Below are 23750 nucleotides of genomic sequence, written 5' to 3'. Positions count from 1 at the left end.
TTACACGTGTTACAACAGCCGGCCTTGGGAACTGTGAACTACTTTGCGAAGACGAGTAAGTCCGAACGTGTCGCCAAGGAGATCAGTTGAGCACAATGTTTACATATCTTAGTAAATAATCTTAAAATGAGATTTTAACCGTCGGTTTAATAAATCTATTAAGATATCCTCCCGACTGACGAGCATACTCGAGATTAGCCAACTGGGTGGGGCACACAGCGCTCTATTGTGTGCAAATATAAGAGAACTCTTCTGTCACTCTGGTCGATGAATCAACATATTCGACACGACTGAAAAGTGTTCAGGTGCATGATCAAAGGATTTACTTGAACTGGACTCGAGAGTGTAACTCAGCCAAATTATGGGGTATGTAGAATTTGTCGGTTTAATGATCCAATCGCTGTTTAATTGAGTGTTGAAAGCTTAGACGGTAGCTTATGCGCTAGTCACAAGACCAACGGGTATATAGTTTTAATATCACCATAGGTAATCAATTTATTTTGCCGTATAGTTCCAAAAGACGAAAGTCTATCCATCACTTTCCAACCTTTTTATTGTAAGAGCTATAATAGATATAATCATCAAGAATTTCAGCGCTTAGTGTCTTGAAAACTTGAAGCGGGAAAATACCCAAACAGCCCCAAAGACTGCCAATTATTTTACAGGTCGTCGACGCATGGGAACTAAGGTGTTATGTCCCTTGTGCCTGTAGTTACACTTGCTCACTCACTCTTAGAACTGGAACACAACAAAAAATATATTATAGTGATGGCTACCTAAACGTTTTGCACAAGGTCGTACCATCAAGTATAAGAGCTTGCCAAAAATTATAGCGAACTCACTCCTTTTGGTAATGTGTTAAGGTGACAACAACATCCTTTTTCTTAGGAAAGCAATCTAACTGTGGTTTTAAATTAAAGTAAATGATAACATTGAAATTATGTATTTACACAGCTTAAATAATTTATTCTATTGATTGTCCGTATGTTTCTGTTTGTCAGTCAGCAGACCATGGCAAACGCAACTTGACTCCTGGTAGTAAAAAAAAATGACGTACATAAAAAGCAATGAATTTAATTTAGTAAAACAACATTTAGGTTTTATTTTGTTAAACATAAATATATAACATGAGTATCAATAGATGTATAACATATAATATATAAATATATATATTTTAATTCGAGAGCCGAGATGGCCCAGTGGTTAGAACACGTACATCATAACCGATGGTTTCGGGTTCAAAACCAGGCAAGCACCACTGAACTTTCATGTGCTTAATTTGTGTTTATAATTCATCTCGTGCTCGGTGGTATAGGAAAACATCGTGAGGAAACCTGCATGTATCTAATTTCAACGAAATTCTGCCACATGTGTATTCCATCAACTCGCATTGGAGCAGCGTGGTGGAATATACTTCATACCTCCTCGAAGGGAGAGGAGGCCTTATCCCAGCAGTGGGAAATTTACAGGCTGTTAATGTAATGTAATATTTTAATCCTTCTTATCTATCTTATATGAGTAATGCAATACAAATAGATTGAAATATTAAGTTATAAGGAATCGTTTACTTTGCGCCTAAAAGCGAAGCGAAGGCGCTACGTTATCTCAAGCTTTATTTCGCTAAGTTTAAACGTAAACAAATAATATAGTGGCTACAGCAGCTTAACGCGCTTTCTTCTCTTTTTAACACAAATAATAAGCAGGCGCTTATAAAATAACTACCTACTACTTAATAAAATTACTGAAAAAATATTATTAACAGACCAAAAATAGTCCTGACTTCAAATTTAGCTTAACATAAATAATTCGCCAAATCATACATTTTAAAGTAAACTATTTACTCAGTTGAGGTTACAAAGCCAAATAAAACACAATGAACACTTTTAACAAATTACAAGTCGCGCCAATATCGACCTTTTTGCCGGCGCCCAAAAAGAAAAAAATACTAGGTTTAATTCGCGCGCTTTTTTATTTTTTTATTTGTTGTAGCCAGTTGTATGGATAAAGAAATTTCCTAAATACATAATCTTACATAGTTCATAGACAAAAAAAAATTGTAACGGCAGGAGAATTATACCAACAGATGTGAACTTATGGAACGGGTGATATCCTACTTGAAACTAGAAGCACCTCCTTTGTATCTTTGGTACAATTGCACGTTGACGGAATTCTAACTACTCTAGATCGTGTGCGTAACAGGGATCGAATCATAGGCAGATATAAGAATTAAGACGGTTACCCGAATGGCTGCGGAAAGTGGAGAATCCGGGTTGAGGCGAATCTTGGAAGAAGCACTTGTCTAGCAGTTAGTTTCGTTAACCAAACTAGATATTATTATTATACGTATGCTTGTAAGCAAATATAAATGTGTACACATACTATAGACAAAAAGTGTGACGGCCGAAGTCTTACACTTATTTCGACCTAGCTTTGATTCGTTCAAGTGTCTGGAACTTATGATAAGGACGTATCGAAACCTTTGAATCTCGTATCGTAAGGATTTCCTGTAGTGTCGAACTATAATTCCATATCTAAAGTCAAACGAACGAGGTCCCGTCAACCGTTTGGAATTAATTGACCAAAAATATTTACGACAATTCTAATCGTACTGCGCGCTATTTTAGCTCAGAGAACACGATTGTTGACCGTCGTAGTGTTATGTTTTTGTATTGAATTGATAAAAATATTTTGTTTGTTGGTTGGTCAGTTGCTCCAAGGTTGGGGTACATGTCAGTCACCTCCTCGTGGTGTACCCTGGGCAACGGGGCCGGCTTGAGCTTGCTCGTGGAAAATATAAAATATTCATGGAAATCGCGCACTAGGCGCGCTTTCCATGAGTATTCAGCCGCCTTACGGTGGCTGCCGCTGGTGGGGTCGCGGTTGCTTGCTCTTGGCAATCCCGTGGCCTCACCACTCGGCGGCATGGTGGAAACCCGAGGATGGTTTTAGTGGGTAGGACAGGACATTAGCCCTAGCGTGCCCTAACACGGGGCATTAGTTCCCGGTTAAGTCTCACATACCCGTCTCGGTCCCCCGTCCGGGCGGCATGCGTAAATGCATTTCCTCCTCGTTAAACAAAAAAAAAAAATTGCTCCAAGGTTGGCTGCCAACATGCATTGGTGATATAAGATGTAATCAGATCAGATCAGTACCAACGTAACTGGGACCATTTCCCACCAGTCCCCATTTACTAGTCTGCCTAACAATATGACATAAAAAACTAATGAGAATTTTGGTCATATAAAAAAAAACTTTAATAACAACGGTTAAATTAATTATTTACTGTTTTTACCAGAATAAAAAATCGTTTCTTTAAGCATTTTCTGTGACGAAAAGATTTAGAAACTTTTAGCTATTGAATTTAATATTTATATTTATAGTAAATATTAATTATCATAAATATAAATATTAAAAGTAAAAAATAATGTAGTATCGGTATAGTAAATTAGCTCCCACTCCGGCTTTGTTCGGGTGTAAATTTTTAATAAAGAAATAATATGGTATAAATATAATAATTGGTACCCTATACCATTAACGGACAATGTAGCTTTCTATCAGGAAAAAAAGAAATCACCCCATGAAGCAAGCCTGAACTCTAAGGAAGGACATAAACTTTTGATGCCTTACATCTGACGACTAACCCCTAAAACACGAGCCGCAACAATCTTTTTTTTTAGTTACATGACTTTTATTGTTTTTTTGTTGTATTACGTATTGTCATGAAAAGGGTGTCAATAGTTGTACAAATCTTTTAACTATTTCGTGTAATCGTTGCTGTACACTAATGTTCGTTTTTGTGGGCACTCCATATATATATAAAATACCTTCAATATTATCAAATACTACTACAAAGAGAAGTTAAAATGTCCAATATAATCGTAATAAAGTATAGTAATACAAAAACCTTCATTAAAAGTATAACACGTCGCCTTATTGCCTCCACTGGTGACAGGAGGGCTGGATCATTTTTTGCCCAGAGGATCGGTATTGCGATTCAACGGGGAAATGCTGCTAGCATTCCTTGCCATCACTCAACGGGATCATGATTTGTGCAGTAACTATTTTAATGATTCTTATGTATATAAACGTTTGTTGACATAGTAACTTACTTTACAGTTAGACATTAGCAGCCCGTAAATGTCCCACTGCTGGGATAAAGGCCCCCTTTGAGGAGAAGGTTTGGAGCATATTCCACCACGCTGCTCCAATGCGGGTTGGCGGAATACACCCGAAATCGTCGATTAAGATGCACGCGTTCTAACCACTGGGCCATCTCGGCTCAAAACACCACATAGAGAAAAAAATATACAACATGGATACAGCTAAAAGATGCGTACAATTTTGGCGACTATTCGCCTTATCGCTACATAGCGATCTCTTCCAGACAACCAACGGCTTAGGTCGGGTTACTTTACTCAGGAATCAATAAAGAAATCATACTTATATTGTTGTTATTGGTACGAAGGTAGTCAAGTTTCATAGAGACTGATGAACACTTGTGTCATACACAACTATAAATCCATACTATAACACCACACAGTAACAAGCATTCGATATAATTTATTCATAAGAAAACATAGTTGTATAGCAATACTAACTGGTAGAACGAGTTCTAGACCGTCTGCCGTGAAATAAATAATTCAAATAATCACAAAAACAAGTATTCATCGTATTTATTAATATGTGCAATATGAAATATTAATAATTTGATTTGATTGGTCGATATAAAAATAATAACAGTATATTTAGGAAGATAAAATTTAAATTATTATTAAATTGATTATAAGCAGCTCAGTTGTTCAATTCTACATCTGTATATGTATTAACCTGTAAATTTCATACTGCTGGACTAAGACCTCCTCTCCCTTTGAGGAGAAGGTTTGGCGCATATTCTACCACGTTGCTCCAATGCGGGTTGGAATACACATGTGTCAGAATTTCGTTTCAGAAATTAGACACATACAGGTTTCCTCATGATGTTTTCCCTCACCGGCGATTTAAGCACGTGAAAATTTAGTGGTGCTTGCCTGGGTTGGAACCCGAAATCATCGGTTAAGATGTGTTCTAACCAATGAGCCATCTCGAGTCTCGAGTGTATGTAATGTCGTTATTATGTATAAAAACCCCTGAAAGTATTTCAACGATGGAGTCTAATCTCTAAGACCATGCAACTGCGCAGTGCACAAGCAGGGTTAACATTCTTCTGTAGATATTAAATTGCACAAGTTTATGTGTAATTAATGCACTGACTATTCCTACTATTTTAGACTGATGTTAAAGGAGAAATATCAATTTACACAAAATGATTTGCTAATGTTGCCAAAATAGTAATATCCGGATTGCTACTTAGAGTATTTGCAATGAAAACCTCTTAAGCTTTAAACATCTATTATAATATGCAATGTATATTACAAATTAAATACGCATTTTAAGTTTCTGAGTTTTGTTATAGTTTAGCCTGACCGTTGTCTGCTGCTGCTCGAAGTCCTGGTGGTAGTGTGTAAATTCACGTTCCTGAACTATTTTCGTTTGTGTCGGATTTACGATTTCATCGGATTATGAAAGTGCACCTGTGTGCAAACGTGCACTGTGATATATCCAGCGTAGTTGACTAGTCTCTTAAGATATGTCGCCGGCACCGTAATCGGTTTGGACGACATCATCATCAGTTAGCCTGTCGGGTAGTATTTTAATATGTGTCAAGTATATAACAGTTAAAAGTTAATAAAAATATAGTAGTGTTCGGGGCGACACGTTTTTCCCTAATCCCAAAATATTATAAAACCATTTATATATTTTTTTGCCGTTCCTAAAATCCAAAAAAATATCCATATACAGACTTAGCTTTTATTCATAATTTTCGTCTTCCTATTTATTCGAAGCCAGTGTAATAGGTATTTTATACCTAGTATGCACATAAACGAATCACAATGAAACACATTTTTCAGTAAAACATATTCATCTATGAATATGTACGATACATGGCTTAAAAAGTTTATCTAAGTAAATGAGAGGCTTTTAGAGAAGTGTTGTATTTGTATAATTTATATTTCTCAAATGTTCCTTCTAATATATGAGCAATTATTATCAAAATAAAATGATGTTAATTACTTTTATTATTTATAGACCAGGCGGCAGTGACAGATAATACAAGTTAATTGTTAAATGTATGGCCAATTTTTAAAAGTATAATTACGTAGTTTATGGCACACAAATAGTGGGCGTAGAGTTATCGAGACTTCATCTGATAGACTGCGGGACGATAAAAATAAAGTCGAATCTAGCAATAATCCACATTTATCTCGTATCGATATACCCCGAAACCGTTTCAAATAATTCCATACTTCTAAAACTTAAAAAAAAGTTAAATAAAATTATACGTTACAGTTTGTATTAATTTATTATTATTTTATGAAACCTCATCATAAAGTGAGGCTTTTAATATATTTGCCATATTGTTGGTAAAGAGGAAAAGTGATGCCAACCTGACGAATGCTTCCCTTAACGATTAACCACTACATCCTTTTTTAAATAATTTTAGAGTGAATTTGAAAACATTTAAAAATCACCTAATTTTATCAGCTTTTTTAGACCCAAGTTTACCCAACTAAACAGGTGAATTAAAAAAATCTAACCTATATTCGTCCTTGGGGTTCAAGCTTCCTTCGTACCTTAAATTCCTCAAATTCGGTTTAGTGCTTTAGCCGTGAAAGCGTACAGATACACATCGTACCTTTCACATTTATAATATTTATAACAGATTGATTTATTATTTAAAGCCACCGTCGCCTGGTCTAATAAACAGCGTTGGAAATTAGTGACGATAGAGACTTATGCGTGTTGGATTTTTGACATCATTAAGGAAAATCCAAAATATTGACGAATAAATAATTATAGTAGGTATAACGCAATATGTATATGTAATTAATTCGTTTATTCATATATGGAAGAGATGAATTATTATATTAACCATGAAATTTATATATTTTTTTATAAATTATTTATATGGATGGTAGAATATGAACAGCCATTGACAATGGCGCTGTAAGAAGTATAAACCGATCCTTACATCGCCAATGCGCTATCAGTCTTGGGAGCTAAGGCGTTATGTCCCTCGTGCCTGTAGTTACACTGGCACACTCACCCCTGAAAATGGAACACAACAATACTGAATATTAAAAGAAAAAATGTAAAATAAGACATCCCGTCCGAGGTGTTTCCGAAGCGGACGACATTTGCGTGCTTAATTTGTGTTTATAATTCATTTGTAACAGGCTTAGAACTTACGAAGGCTATAATATAATTCGTATATGAGAACTAGCCAAGTCAGACCTTAGGCAACAATATTTATTATCCCAAGTTATAAGAAGAAATGATATTTTATGTAGTTATAAATAAATTTCAGAAAGGACTATTTAACTTGGCGCAAATTTAGATCTCACTTCTTTTGTCGTTGAAGACAACAACCAAGGTATATATCATAATATTGGACTTGACTCTCATTTTTACATTTATGTTTTTGATGGGATATATTTTAACACAAACCGTGTTCTGGAAACAATGTTTTTTGTATAGGCATCCTGTTATTCATTATAATTAATGCTAAGATTTATTTTTCAATGCCGTATTTGTATAATAATTATCTATATGGTATTGAAAATGAAATGTTAATGATGGATTACGATTTGTCGTACCTTTTCCTCCAGGACAGCGCAAGTCACGCCGTCTGTTAGTATTGTTTGGTAATAACCTACTATGATATCACGTCTTGGTAGGTACCAATTTCGTTAGCACACATATCGACGCGTGATTCTTGGGGAAATACACATTGGCCAGATTTATTTTGCATTCAAACAAATTTCCACTTTAAGTTTGTTTATGCAAAGTTTAATTTTGCAACGCGCTTTAACGATTGTATGTTCTTATGGTAATGGAATACGTGGCGAAAGCCAACCAATCAAATAGCTACAACAAAGTTAGAAGAAAGCTGATGAATTTACCGATTATTATTGGTTATATTTATAGAGTTTAGGTTGGGCGTGAATCATTTAATACACCATTTGAGATTTATGTCATACTTGCGATTCCACACTACTTTTTTCGATATCAATCATCAATGTAACTTGACCGCCTCAAGATATATGTTTGTATGAATTATGAATATTAAATACTAGCTGTTACCCGCAGCTTTGCTCGCGTAGAATATGAATTTATTTACAAATTAATTAAAATATTACGTTGATGCAAGACCTCTTTTTATACCACATTGGTGTATATTTCAGCCCTTAGGGTATATTCAGAAACGCTTAAATACGCATCTAATTATTTTTAATCAGTAGCCCAAAAATAAAATTTCAAGCTTCTCACCTCTAAATGACGGACTTCCAGACAATCCTGTATACGAAATTACATCACCTATTTTTGCCTTTAGGCGTAAAATATCCAGAAACGCTTAAATTCATACGTATCTACTCATTTTTAATCAGTGGCACAAAAATAAAATGTCATGCTTCTAACTTAAAAATGACGGTCTTCCAGGCAATTTATACGAAATGTTTACCCAATTTCTCTCCTTAAGGCGTGAAACATCCAAAAACGCTTAAATGCGAATCAACTAATTTTTAATCGGTAGCCTATAATATAATTACAACTTCTAACTTCAAAATTACGAACTTCCAGACTAACCTGAAATTTCAACCCTTACTTTTCCCTTAAGGCGTAAAATATCAAGAAACGCTTAAATACTTATCTACTCATTTTTAATCAGTAGCCCAAAATTAAAATTTCCTGTTTCTAGCTTTTAAATTGACGGTCTGCCAGACTATCCTATATTATTATACGAAATGTCACCTCCTTAGGCGTTAAATATCCAGAACCGTTTAAATATGTATCAACTCATTTTTAATAAGTATCCCAAAAATAAAATTTCTAGCTTCTAACTTCAAAAATGACAGACTTCCAGACTAACCTTTTTTATGTTATAGGGGGCAAACGAGCAGGAGGCTCACCTGATGGAAAGTGATTACCACCGCCCATGGACATCTGCAACATCAGGGGGGTTGCAGGTGCGCTGCCGGCCTTTAAGGAATCATTACGCTCTGTATACGTCATGTTAACCCAATTTCCCTCCTTTGGTGTAAAATATCCAGAAACGCTTAAATACGTATCTACTCATTTTTTACCAGTATCCAAAAATAAAGTTTCATGTTTCTAACTTAAAAAATTAAGGACTTCCATACAAACTTTAAACCCTTATTTCAGCCCCTTAGTGGTAAAATCAAAAACCACTTAAATACGTATTTACTTATTTTTAATCAGTATATCAAAAATAAAGTTACATGTTTTCAACCCCTATTTCACCCCTTCATGGGTACAATTTCCAAAATTCGTTCCATAGTGGGTGTCATGATATGATCGTTTATAAATGTATAGCCTATAATATAAGTTTTATGGTTCTAGTTCTAAAAATGACAATACTTTCAACAACTTACAACCTTTCATCCCCCTTTTTAACCCTTTACAGCACTTTTTTTTCAAATAAAAAGTAGCCTATGTCCTTTCTAAGGCTCTAGACTATTTATGTACCAAATTTCATTTAAATCTGTCCAGTACTTTTGGCGTGAGAGCGAGACAGACAGACAGAGTTACTTTCGCATTTATAATATTAGTAAGTACAGTATTAGTACAATTATAAACACAAATTAAGCACATGAAATTTTAGTGGTGCCTGCCTGTTAAGATGCACGCGTTCTAACCACTGGGCCATCTCAAAAGGGTAACAATTGAACTAATTCACTTGCGTAATAATATTAAGTTAGGATTATTATCCGAACATTACGACATTGTCTAAGAGTTTTAATTACAAATAGGAAATATTTAAAATAACAGAAATAAGATTTTTTGAATATTATTTGAAAAACATACGTTGATTACAAGTTACAATGGAGCGACTGGATTCCTGGTTAAGGGACGTTTCCTTTAAATAGCCTGTTAGAATATACTTCCTCACCACCATCGGATCACATCTTTTCCCTCATCATAATCGAATAATTCCAGAGAGTTCCAGGGTTCCAGAATCTGTGACATTCGTATTTATCACATGTTTCCACTTCTAAATATTAATTAGCCGAGATGTTTCCGTCGTTAGAACACATGCATGGTGATTGCGGGTTCAAGCCCAGACAATCACCTACCACTTAATTTTCATGTGCTTAGTTTGTGTTTATAATACATCACGTACTCGATGGTGAAGGAAAACATCGTGTTCAATTAAATTTCGCCACATGTGCAACTACTAATCCGCATTGGAGTAGCGTGGTGGAATAAGCCCTAAACATTCTCCTCAAAGGAAGAGATAGCCCAGCAGTAGAACATTTACAGGCAGTTACTTCACTTTTTTATTTTAGCGTATAATTTGTTTTGTATATAGTATCTTTTTTTTCTCTAAAACAGGTTTTTGTGAGAATAATTACTGAATTGTATCTTTACTATAACTACGCAAACGTAATCGCGATCGGAACACCTCGTAACAACTATACTAACGTATGCTAACCTGTTTACTTTTTTTGTTTGCGTACATTAAATACTTATGATAATAGTCGAGGCAAAGAAGTGGTCCCGTGGATAGAACAAGTGAATCTTAATCATACATCGCGGGTTCAAAGCATCTTTTAGCGTTCTCGGTGGTGAAGGTAAACTTCACTAGGTAAACAGTAGTAAAACAGTTGGTGGACAGTCACATGCCATAAAAAGGCTTTAAAGGAGGTGGATCACTTTGGTGGAGTAAATCAAAATCAAAAGTCAAAATATACATTATTCAAGTAGTCTTTTACAAGCATTTTTTAATCGTCATTTAACAAAATATTTAAAGTAAAGCTACCACCGGTCCGGAATGTAGATTCTGCCGAGAAGAACCGGCAAGAAACTCAGTAGTTACTCTTTTCCAACATCTAAAAATACAGTCATGTTATTTAAATACAATTATATATGTATGTTAGGTCTCCTGCCTGAAAGTCAACGAGCATTATCCACGCTTTTTTAGCATCAATATAATCTTGTATCGAATAATATGCTTTCTTGACCAATGTATTTTTACAAATGACTTGAATCTATGAAACGGCAAAATTTCATTATTAAATAATATTATTTATAAATTGTAAATATATTCGTATTTATAAATAGCTAATCGATGCAAAAATTTTAGCGAACTAAGGAAAACCGAGGTCCAGTTTCCTTATACGAGAAATATCTGTCGCTCAGGATTTCCTCGGTTGTAATTGCGGCGAGTGTTCATACCGTGATCATTGAAGCGGGGGGGGGGGGGGGTCATTATAATTATCATAATACCGCAGCGCACGTGTCCGACCTACCTTACTTAAGGATGCTATCTGCATATAAAACACTATCGATTTAATTAACTCACGATTTTACCTGTATTTTTCGATTAAAATGATAAACTAGAGTAGAGTGTAGGCAGGTAAAGCTTTGTACATGTTTGTCTGGGTGGTACCACCGTCTTAGCGTTTGTTTTACAAATAAACGGTAATATTTATAATATTTTTGTTTGAATGATTAGTAAGCCGGTATTACAGGAAAAAGAGATACTATCATATAATGTCCTAGACTCCGTGGCTGTCGGCGCAATTATGTAGTCAGAAGTGGCATCAAAGAGTTCTAGTGTTTAAGCACAGATAAACACTTACCTTCAGGTGGTCCAGTCGATTTACAACTATGTTTCTTAAATAAATAATAAAAAAAAAAACTACCTGTCCAAATAAATACGGTAAGAGCACAAATGAAATGAATGAAGCCCCAAGGATACAGCAAAATGCTATCCCAACGAGACCTATTGTATTTGGATAAAATAGATTTTGAGTCAATATTTTATAGGCTTCTAATAATTACGGGGTTAAAAAAAAATTAAAATAGGTTAACAAAAAATACACACACATGCTGTATTCATTTTAAATAAAGTCAAACGAATTTGAAACTTCATTACAAACTATACTTAAGAATTTATGATTTCAATAAATTGGAATCATTAAAAAAATAAAAATTTATTTAGTTAGATAAGTGTACAATATAAAAGTTTTTGATATTTTTATTGGTGTATTAAAAAGGTTGACTGTATTTCTAATAATATATTATTACAGAAAAAAACACGTTATTGGAAGAACCCCATTAAACTATTTAACGTTACGGATAAGGAAATAATTATAAAAAAAATTAAATTACACGGCTTGTGAGCAAAGTATACTAACTACCTTTTTAAATATTTCTATTAAATTTTTTTTTTGTCTATTACGAAAAACCTTTTTGAAGAATTTTTTACAACATTTTATTTTAATTTTTAATATTTATTGCTATTATAGAGGTTTTTTTTTTTTTTTTATCTTTATTTATAAGAGGGTTTTGCCAATAATGACCATGTCACCCCCATCGTTCCAAACTACATCAACCTCTTCTATCTAAATAAATCTTAACTAATTTATATAAATGCCTAGCCTCTCTGGAGGTAGGTGTGGCCAGGATACTATTAAATATCCCCACATTGTTTACATTGTATTGTGGATAATGCAAAAAAAATTGTTTACGTTCGGCTTCGATACGCACACACTCCACTAACACATGGTACACGTCTTCTAAGCGGTTACATACTGAGCACAATGGAGAGTTGACTTTTTTCAAAAGAAAACCAAAGCTGTTCAGTGGAATATGACCAGATCTATTATAGAGGTTTTAGTCTAGTCATTGACGGATTATTAAAAATAAATGAATGAAGTATGTATATATAAATATATAAAATTAACTTAGACAATTTTAGCATTTCGTTCTTTTAGCACGTGCGGCGGCCATAGCACGTGCGCCTGCGCACCACAGAGAAATAACACCATAATTCTTTAATCATAGGTGTTGTTTTGTACAAGTATATTTTAAATATCACATGCATTTGTTTACCTATTATGTGTTGAGGCAATCCTTGACATATCTGAGTTCACATAAGCAGGCAGACATTACGTAATCTGAGCTATGGAGTTAATTGTGAACCTTTTATGGGTAAACGATATTAATCAACCATACATCTCGTATTTCCAGTGTACCGGTTTTATGGTACAAATATGTTACTTTACTTGGATATATTTTAATAAAACATATAATTTCTTTACAATTTTATCTAAGGACTTGTTTTTATCCTACTATGACGTACATAAGAAGGATAATGTGTTTATGAACTTTACTGTTTATTTAATTGTAAATAATATCTCGGCTAAGATGTTAGGTATATACGCATTGTCACATATATTAATAATTATAAAATATATTTACACCGAACCTGATTCTGAGAAAGTTTTGTAAGATTTTATCACACTTATTTCTATAATATAATTATAAGTGATCGTTTACACGCTTGTTCTGTAAAAACAATCGTCGTTGCAAAACATTAACTTTAAACCAACGATAAGACAAACCGCGACACATTAGCTCAAGTGGTTTGAGCAATTTAATTATACAAATATTTCGTTGGTTATATCTCGAGGTTATGTCGTGTAATTGGTCCTACACGATTGGTCATTTTGGTCATACGGACTGTCGGGCATCCATCCCAGCAGGATTAAGATCCAAAGTTAACAGCGGATAATCCTTCTTGTTAGGGATATCGCATGAAATCCACGAGGTTGCAGCAGTAGTAGCGCGCCTTTCACCCTTGGACATTCTGGTGGAGTTATTTCCCTGGCCGGCCTTCGAAGCCGAGAGACGAATTAGTTGAGACGAAACCGACAAGTTTCATCCTCACTTATACAAGTTTAATGACCGGTCATGGTTGTTTTTGAGATTACCCGTGTAAGATCAGCCTTTAAGCGACGACGGTGTGTTATTCCTTTGACGTGGACCAGGACACCGCCACACCGCCGCCGCGAAATGTTACACCCTTACTCAGAAAGCAGTAATGTTGAGTCACTGGCTTACAGCTGCTATGTCAGCAGTATAGGAAGGAGAGACAGAAGTAGGGCTCGGCAGGAGTTCAGTTCTCTTCCAACTTACATCTGCGACGGCTGCCTAAAGATTATTCTAGGTAAAATTTTAATTTTATATCTTATTCTAATTCAATATTCAATAAATATTAAATAAGTGTTCAATTCTATTTCTTTTATTTTTTTAATAACTGTTTGAGAAGGCCTATATAACTGTAAGCTGGAAGCGTACTTCGCCCTGAACGCCTAGAGACAGATCCTGTTCTGTACCGGCAATACTTTTGCAAGGAATCGAGGACTCAAAAATAATGTTTATAAATAGACTAGTTTGTTTATAAATAAAAAAGATTGGTATCGGGGCGAATTAATTTTAAAATAACTGTCTACCTAGTTACATAAAACTGCAATTTAAATAAAATATTTATTAAAATTTATGTATATCTATTGACGTCAAAGGCGGCCCCGCCCACTTTATAAAAAGGTCACTAGACTCAATTCAAAGTTGCCTGGAATTTGTAATTCTTGACTACGCACTGCCTGCGGTTGTGATCTGATTGTTTTTTTTTAAATATGCTGACAAAGGTAAAAGGCGGAGTTGTGGATTATTTATTTATTTATTTTTATATATTTATTTATTTAATGTATCTTGTATATATTGCAAGTAGAATATAAAAATACTGTCAGAAGAAATCTTAAATTCTATGTGCTGTCTCAATTAAAGGTGTGATATACATTTTCAACATATACAAACAGTTAGAATTTATAATGCGGTGGAATTTTATGTAAACATATTAATAGTTATATAGTCATTTTAAAATATGCACAATACACCCGTTAAAATCTGTCGCTGAAATTGACCCACTCTAGAGACTGTAAACAATGTAAATTTACAGCCTGTAAACATTTTTAATTTTGCCGTTTCATATATATAGATTAGATTACGTATACGTAGATTCAAGTCAATTGTAAAAAATACATTGGTAAAGAAGGCATATTATTTGATACAGTCATGTTAGTTCAATTGTATTTAACTAATATGACTGTATTTTTAGATATTCAAAAAGAGTAACTACTGAGTTTCTTGCCGGTTCTTCTCGGTAGAATCTACATTCCGAATCGGTGGTAGCTTTACTTTATATAGTTTGTTAAATGAAGATTCAAAAGTGCTTGTAAACGCCTACTTGAATACAGTATATTTTGATTGATTCCACTTTGTCTCACACGCCGCAGAACCCGAGATTATGGGTTCTAACAACGGTAATAGCTGGAAAAATAAATATTAAAAAAATTTCAACTTAATTTCGAGAAGTTCTCTGTCACGGTCATTCCTGTGCCTCGGAAAGCTACTGGTCGCGTGCCTCTCATCTCCTCCCGATAATTTTAGATTTGCCGTCCCATTATGCTATGAGAATAAGTGAATTAATAGTTCAGGACGTATACTGTACTATGGCTTGAAACCGCTACACTTGTTGTTGATCAGGACGACATAATACACATATGTTTAAGCAACATCCCTTCGAAATAGACCCGTGACTATACATTTTAAAAATTTTGCAAACTATACTATTAGTATTTATATTATTGGATTCATCATTACATATTTATAATTGGAATTTAATTATGATTAAATTACAGGAAATAGCTATTCTTATTTACATACTGTAACCGCCCTTATTGACTGATGTGTAGATTGTGTTTTTGCTTTGAGCTAAAAACACGCCGGCTCATTAAAATCAGTAAAACCAATAAAAAATTAAACATTACATCTCTAGAGGTTTTTTTTCAAAAAAAAAAGTATTTATCTGTTCTCAATACAGTCTTAAAAATGAATGAGATCAGTTAAGGTGGTAATGATAAACAATTACGTTCGAAAATACGCATTGGTAGGTAATTCTAATCGGATACAACCTTTTAGAAATCAATTTCGATCTGTAGGTATTGTTGTTGTTGAAAATTTTATTGTACTTTTTTTATATTTATTTATTAACTTTATTATACAGAACACAGAGATTTAATTACACAGTATATATAGAGGGCTAAGACATACAATGGTAACTTTATAGTGATATCTATTTCTCCTGAGCGACCTTTGTCACAGATAATTAATTTATAATTAAAACTAAAATATAAACAAGTAGAATATAATAATATAGATAAAATGTTTTTATTTTATTACGGATGTCGAGCAAGTTGTGCGCCTATTTGTAGGCCTTCGTCTGTAAACACTGGCATTTAAAAAAATAAACCAAATCTAAGATCATGATAAGGATTTTAGATATCATGACTCGTACGTGTAATTACAGTATCCATATATTACTTTAGATACGGTCCATCTCACATTGTATAAACAATGTTATTTTGATACATGTTTAAAAAAAAAAACCTTAAAGTTCGGTTTATAAAATATTGTACAGACCAACATTAGATCTTTATTTACTTTTATAGCTGGAGCACCAAATATATGCAGTAATATTAAAAAACGCTTAATAAATCGTTCTGGCACGTTTGTAAACGAGTTTCAGCCTCGTGTCATTTTATTTACTTATGGACAATATGACGTCATCGGATTTTTATATATATATTTATCCGTATTAATATAATAATATCCATATTAATATATCAAATTCCAGTAACCGAAAATATCACATATAAAATATTCAAGAAAGATGTGTGAGCAATGAAAAAAATATTACTTTAATTTTTATGCCGTCACGTTTGTAGTAATGTTCATTCGCTATCCTTTGCTCTCTTGTCGCAAAATTAGTTAATTGAAGCAGGAAAATCAAATTAAAGTAGCGATACTTCAAAAGCTAATTTTCAAAATTAGAATCGCCTGTGATAGCCAACTTATCTTGATATCAATATTTCTTTTGTGGATGTGTATGTATATCCCAAACGGTTGGGCCAATATTGTTGTTCTTTTTATGAATGATTTCAGGTTCCAAAAATAATATATAATAAAATGCGTATTTCAGTCGTACGAAGTCGTTGCGGGCAGATGGTAGTTTTTATACAAACATAGTGAATTTAATCGTGATTTTGCACCGACCACTTATGTATTGGTAATCCCCGGAGATTCATCGAAGTTTCCCGCGTGTACCTGTTTTATAGTGTGTATATAACGTAAGAGGGCGATGGACTCGCGATAACGATAGCTTAGAGCGAATATGTTATCGAAGTCTTACATAGTATTGAACTAAGTTGTCCAAAGCGTATACTGTCTTGTCTCGAGAGTGAGTTTTAAATATGATTGAAAATTACTTGGTGGTAGGGCTTTCTGCTTTCCGACTGGGAAAGACAATTCATCAGAAAGAAAATATCGTAAACTCAAATTCTCAATAGTGATTGGTATTTTCATTTTGTTTTATTATTTTTATTATTATAATAACATTAACAGCCTGTTCATTTCCCACTGGTCTAAGGCCTCCTCTCAATTTGAGGAGTAGTTTTTGGAGCACATTCCACCACGCTGCTCCAATGCGGTATAGTGGATACACATGTGACACAATTTCGTTGAAATTAGACACATGCCGGTTTCCTCACGGTGTTTTCCTTCACCACCGTTATTATTACAAGTAATATTAGCTAGATGCGTGCGAATCTTATTGGAAAATTGCTGGATTAAACTCGGGGAAGCAACGCTCCTTCATTGCTCAGCGGTGGGTGTAACATCGCGAGCAAGCTTGTATGAGTCGGATTTAATTGTGCTACACCACCGCATCAGTGAACCGTTGTGGAATAAGTTCCTAACATACTTCTTAAGAGAAAACGAATTTTCGCCAAATTATTACTTTAAGTCTTAGTCTTTGTGATGTATTTACATGTAGTTGTATGTTTATTGACGGTAGTGTTTTCTTCAAGTTCACCTGGGTAGCCCGTTTCAGGTTAATCACTTGCATGCAACTAGACATCGTCACTAGACAAACAGCCATTTCATGGTGAGTGACTGTTAATAACAGTCACAAAAGCATATCATCCTAGATGCCGTACTATGTTATTTTGGCTATGGGCAGGTCTTTGAAAGATATCAATGTCCTAGCTGTGGATGATGTGGTTTTTATGTCCTAAAGCCTCACGTTCGGCGTCCTTGACCTTGAGTTCCTAAAGTTACTACACTAACAATAAGACTTTATGATTAATAATAAATAAACTTGACCTTTGTCTATCATAAAGATAGAAATAAACACAAACTATGAGGAGATTAAACTCGTAAACAGGATTACTCATCTCATCAAACCCTAGACTATATGGAGAGACTCAAACCTAGGCTAGTTGTAAGTACTCTCTATTCCTTATGTTATTTAGCTTTTCAACCGGATATGTCATATTATAAAATGAGAAGGCAAATCCAAGAAGACTCGAGTTGAGTCGAGTTGAGTTTTTAGAATTCCTGAACGCTCCTGGTCGTACGATTAATATAACTAAATATAAATATTGGACAACATCACATACATAAATATAATTTCAGGTTAAAACTTATTAAAGCGTAACGATACCAGATTAAAAGTGACCAATTTACAATGCAACGTAATCCAAGCAGAGATTTGACCAGGGTGCACAGGTTATTGTATGTTTATGTCCGGATCCTCGGCATTCCAAAACACTAAACGAGTCCAGTTTCCAGTGAGCACTGCCAACTTTATGTGGCTCTGTCGCGTGTTAGCAACTCCATAAAACTCCATGGTTTCCGACGACACGGGTAATATCGTTTACAAAGAAGTATCATATTGTGAATGATAATCATTGTAATTACAAGTCGCTTCTTGGACGTTCTATTTCCTATTTTCTTATACGTTACGCTGTTGGATTTAGAAAAGTATATTAGTTAAATGTATTATGTTGCTTGTTTACTCCGTAATAAACATTCATCGAAGACACACGTCTTTCATTGACGAGAAACCAAATTTGCGTCAATTATTATAACTTCACAAATATACCAATTAACAATCAAATATAATTCATAAAAAGTCATGCAAAACAAGTAACATTCGTTGAATTCGATTTTTTTTTAATGAAATTAATTGGTATTTTATTAGACAAAAACTGTTTCTTAAAAAGTTTATTAAACCTCATTTTTGAAACATACTCTACTACTATTTTTGACTCTATCATTAATGTCATGTCTATTAATTATTATTTTTTATTTCCAATAATAAAATTAATATAAATAATAAAACGAATTATAATAATCTTGCAAATATTATACTACCATTAAATCGAGTTTCTGTAGCGACTTTAATCAAGACTAGAAGGTCAGAGTCGTTACAAACATGCACGTGGTTAAAAAAAAATCATCGCATAAAAACAACAATACAATCACGCGTCGACTTATTTAATTATATTTCGGTTCATATTCATATATTCAAACTTAGAAGCTTTTAACTGACTTTAATAATACTCGTAACTGAATTTCGACCACAGATTAAAAACTCAAAGATTAACAATGTTTATACTATTAAAAAGAACAAATTTGCAAATATAAGTGTACACTCTATTTCCTTATACGATAGAATTAAATACTGTCACAATCTGAGTGAGATGAGGCGTAGGACGATGGCTTTAAAACGAAGGAATGAATCTTTTTTTTAGGTAGGTGTACATCACATCAAGGCGCCACCAACCTTGGGAGCTAAGATGATATGATCATATGTTCACCCTTCATATTTGAACACAACGATGCCATGTATTGTTGTTTGGCTTCTAATAAGCACCCACTCAAACCCAGACGGACATGCAAAAAGCCCTGCTATCAAGTAAATATAATACTAAATGTAATACTACAATTAAACTGTCGATAAGTTATGACATTACTTTACAAAAACTATGGAGATGACAATGTTTTACAAATAAATACCTCTCTGTATCATTTTAGCTTTTGAAACATTTTTTCATTCATTTTTTTATTATTGTGTATAATTTATTAAAGTAATACCGTAAATCGAATGATCGGTCAAATGAGTGGAATAGCAAGACTATGAATTATTAATTTTATTGTTATAACATTATTTTTACTTTACACGTGTAGGCGAACGTCGTATCACGGAGTTTCGTAGAGTCAAGAATAATATATTTTGTACTTTTATGCCGAAATTAAACGTCTGATATTTTAAAAGATTTTGCATTTATAAATATGTTTGGTTCATTAGTAAGTCTTCTTTATTAATTCATAAATTTGTCATTTTTCACTTCATTAGGGTATCAAGAAGTAGGTTTACATTTCGGAACTGAAATAAAGAACCACTATTAAACAGTGATAATCCAATATTAAAAGACAAAACATATACAAAATATCAGACTTGCCGCGGTTTTTTTTTATTTGGACAAAATTCTAGGAATAAATGATTTTAGTATCTGTATATATACTCTATTCCACGAAATCCTCGATGGAGCACTTAGGCTTTTATTAATTCGAAAAAAATATCTATTTGCAAAATTTTTACCTGTAAAATAGTCTTATTTCACTTTGCTTCATATTTTTGCGCCTCGGTCTACCCCATCTCATTTTTGTCCCATTAAGTATCACCGTATCTAGCGCCAGGTCTCCTGTACCACGTACATTGTTTCATTAGACAAGCTGTTGATGGAGGCCTCTCACTGTGACATTTTTGCAGACATTATAAGTCAGCGCTTGTAGTTCGCGAGGTACTGTGATTGCTACTTTTTATTTTTCATAATTTAAAATAGTTTAATTACTAAGTTGATTATTAATTAATGACGATATAATTATATATACTATCATCATCCTCCTGCCCTTATCCCAATTTTACTTGGGGTCGGCGCAGCATGTCTTCTTCTTCCATACTTCTCTGTCAGACGTCATCTCACAAGTAACATTCTTTCTAACCATATCGTGTTTCACACAATCCATCCATCGTTTCTTGGGTCGTCCCCTACCTCTATATCCATCCACATCCATACTCAAAACCTTTCTCACAACATGGTCCTCATTCCTCCGCATAACATGCCCATACCAAGACAGCCGGTTTCCAGATAGCTTCTCGGTTACCGGTGCCACTTTCAAACTTCCTCTTATGTACTCATTCCTTACTCTATCCATTCGCGTAACACCACACATTGCTCTCAGCATTCTCATCCCCGCCACATGCAATTGTCTTTCAGTCATCCCTTTTATAGCCCAACACTCTGATCCATATAGAATAGCAGGTCTGATCATGGTCTTATAGATCTTCCCCTTAAGTCTAAGGGGAATACGGGGGTCACAAATTGTTCCCGTAACCTGCCGCCATTTCATCCACCCTGTGTTAATCCTGTGCTTTACCGTTCGATCTATTTCGCCATCGCCTTGAATGAGTGAACCGAGATACCGGAAGTCGGAGCAGACTGGAAGGGCTACGCCATCAAGCGCTATGGCTTCAGGACCGGAGAGACCGCCGAAATCGCAGAACATGTATTCAGTCTTCGTTCTACTGATTTTCAAGCCAACATTCTCCAGTTTCTGTTGCCAATCTTCCAATCTATTCTGGATCTCAGGTCCATCTTCACCAACCAGTACAATGTCGTCGGCAAAAAGCATGCACCAGGGTGCCTCCTCCTGTATGTTCGCCGTTAGAGCGTCCATAATCAGCAGGAAGAGGTAAGGACTTAGAGCCGACCCTTGGTGCAACCCTACAGCCACACTGAACTGGTCAGTGTTGCCGGCAGACGATCGGACGTAGGTACAAGATCCCCTGTACATAGCACGGACTAACTCCACATACTTCCCAGGCAAACCTTTCCTTTCAATGCCCACCATAACACTTCACGAGGCACCCTATCATAGGCTTTCTCGAGATCAATGAATACCATGTGCAGGTTCTTGTGAGCACGTCTGTACTTCTCGCACAATTGGCGGAGTGCAAAAATAGCGTCCATTGTCCCTCGACCTGACATAAACCCAAACTGATTTTGGGCAATTTCACTCTCTTCTCGCAATCTTCTCTCTATTACCTTCTCCCATATTTTCATAGTATGTGACATGAGCTTTATCCCTCTATAGTTGTTGCAATCCTGTATATCCCCTTTATTTTTGAAGATGGGCACTAGCGAACTACTGCACCATTCTTGAGGGATGGTTTCTTCATGCAACAACTTATTGAAGAATAAAGTCAACCACATACATCCGTCAGTCTTTAACACCTTCCATACTTCAACTGGTATGTCATCTGGACCCAAAGCCTTCCCATTTTCTATACTTTTGACTGCTGTCATTATCTCATCCATGCTTATTTCTCTTACTAATCCCTTATTTACTTGTGCCTCTTGGAGAATACCATTCCAGTCATTCTCTTCATTCATAAGCTTTTCAAAATAAATCTTCCATCGCTCTTTTATTTCCTCATCTCTACATAACACCTTACCAGCCTCATCTTTCATGCATTTGATATGTGTTATATCTCTCGATCGTCTTTCTCTCTCTTTCGTAATTCGGTAGAGTTCCTTCTGGCCTCTAGGGCTGTCCAGTGAGTTGTACAACTTTTCTTGTGCCTTAGCTCTGGCCACTGCTACCGCCTTCTTTGCTCTCCTCTTAAATTCCTTGTAAACTTCCTTTTTTTCATCTTTTAAACTTGTATTCACATTTTTTACAACCTGCCATTCTTTAAATGCCACTTTCTTCTCTCTCAGTATATTTTGCACTTCCAAATTCCACCACCATGTATCCCTATCTATCAGACCTTTTCCTTTCGACTCTCCAAACACATCCTTTGCGACCTTCCTTATGTGCCTGGCCATCTCATTCCAACAATCATCTACCAATTTCTCTTCCATCTCATTCATTTCTATAATTTTCTCCACTATATGGTTCCTAAATCTACTAGCACATTCATCATTCTCTAACATACGCCATCTTGTCTTTGGAGGGGGCCGTATTTGGCTGTTTCTGGGGGAGACACTTAATTTAACATCTATCACCACAAGCCTATGTTGGGCGACTAATGCTTCGCCTGGCAGCACTTTACAGTTTTTGACACAGCATAGACTCCTCCGCCTCACTAAGAAGTAGTCTATCTGTGTCGCGTGGTGGCCACTCTTGTAGGTTATTAGGTGTTCCTCTTTTTTCTTAAACCACGTGTTTGTTATAGCCAGGTCGAAGGCACAGGCAGCTTGTAAAAGTGTCTCACCGTCAGCGTTCCGGTTTCCCAATCCCCACCCACCATGCACTCTCTCATATCCATCATTCTCTCTTCCTACATGGCCATTAAAATCACCACCCACGTAGACTTCCTCGCTATCCTGTATATTCATCAGCAGGCAATCAAAGTCCTCCCAAAACTTTTCTTTCACGCTCTCCTCACAGCCTGACTGCGGCGCATACACACTTACTAGATTCAGTGTCATGCCGTCCACAATCAGTTTAATCGCTATCAGTCTATCATTCGCTCTTTTTATATCCACCACACATTCTTTTAACCTACTATCTAAAACTATACCCACACCATTTCTCTTGCCATCACTTCCACAATAAAATAATTTATATCCTTCTCCGATTTCCCTAGCCCTTGCACCCTTCCACTTTGTCTCTTGCAGGCACGCTGCATTTATCCGTCGCCTTTTTAAAACATCTGCTAGCTCTCTTCCTCTTCCAGACATCGTTCCTACATTCCAACTTGCACACCTCAATTTTAACTCTCTCACACTTCGAGCTCGCTTCTTACGTCGCACCCGCCCGTTCCGGTGCGACAACCCTTGTCCATTTCCCACAGGAGCCGGGTGCTGCCCCTGCGCGTCGCCTGTGGGGTACGCCCTAGCCCTATCACTCGAATGGTTTTTAGTATCCAT

General features: G+C 35.2%; 1 protein-coding gene and 1 long non-coding RNA gene across 2 annotated transcripts in view; one reads left to right on the top strand and one right to left on the bottom strand.

Annotated features, from left to right (window-relative positions):
- The window catches only part of LOC125065856, a 31631-nt gene extending 8370 nt beyond the window's left edge, over positions 1-23261 (top strand). The window contains exons 3-4 of the long non-coding RNA XR_007119644.1: positions 10675-10685; positions 23008-23261. This is a non-coding gene — a long non-coding RNA (uncharacterized LOC125065856). The remainder of the gene's footprint in view (positions 1-10674; positions 10686-23007) is intronic.
- Position 23262: 1 nt separating this feature from the next.
- LOC125065895 lies at positions 23263-23750 on the bottom strand. Its single transcript, XM_047673751.1, has 2 exons — positions 23402-23750; positions 23263-23273 (listed from the first exon to the last, which is right to left on the bottom strand). Exons 1-2 carry the CDS (start codon positions 23748-23750, stop codon positions 23263-23265), a joined length of 360 nt encoding a protein of 119 aa, XP_047529707.1.

This window comes from Vanessa atalanta, chromosome 8 (assembly GCF_905147765.1).
Source record: "Vanessa atalanta chromosome 8, ilVanAtal1.2, whole genome shotgun sequence".
NCBI lineage: Eukaryota > Metazoa > Arthropoda > Insecta > Lepidoptera > Nymphalidae > Vanessa > Vanessa atalanta.
Note: the sequence above shows the minus strand (reverse complement) of the source record. Positions and strands in the feature narration are given on the sequence as shown.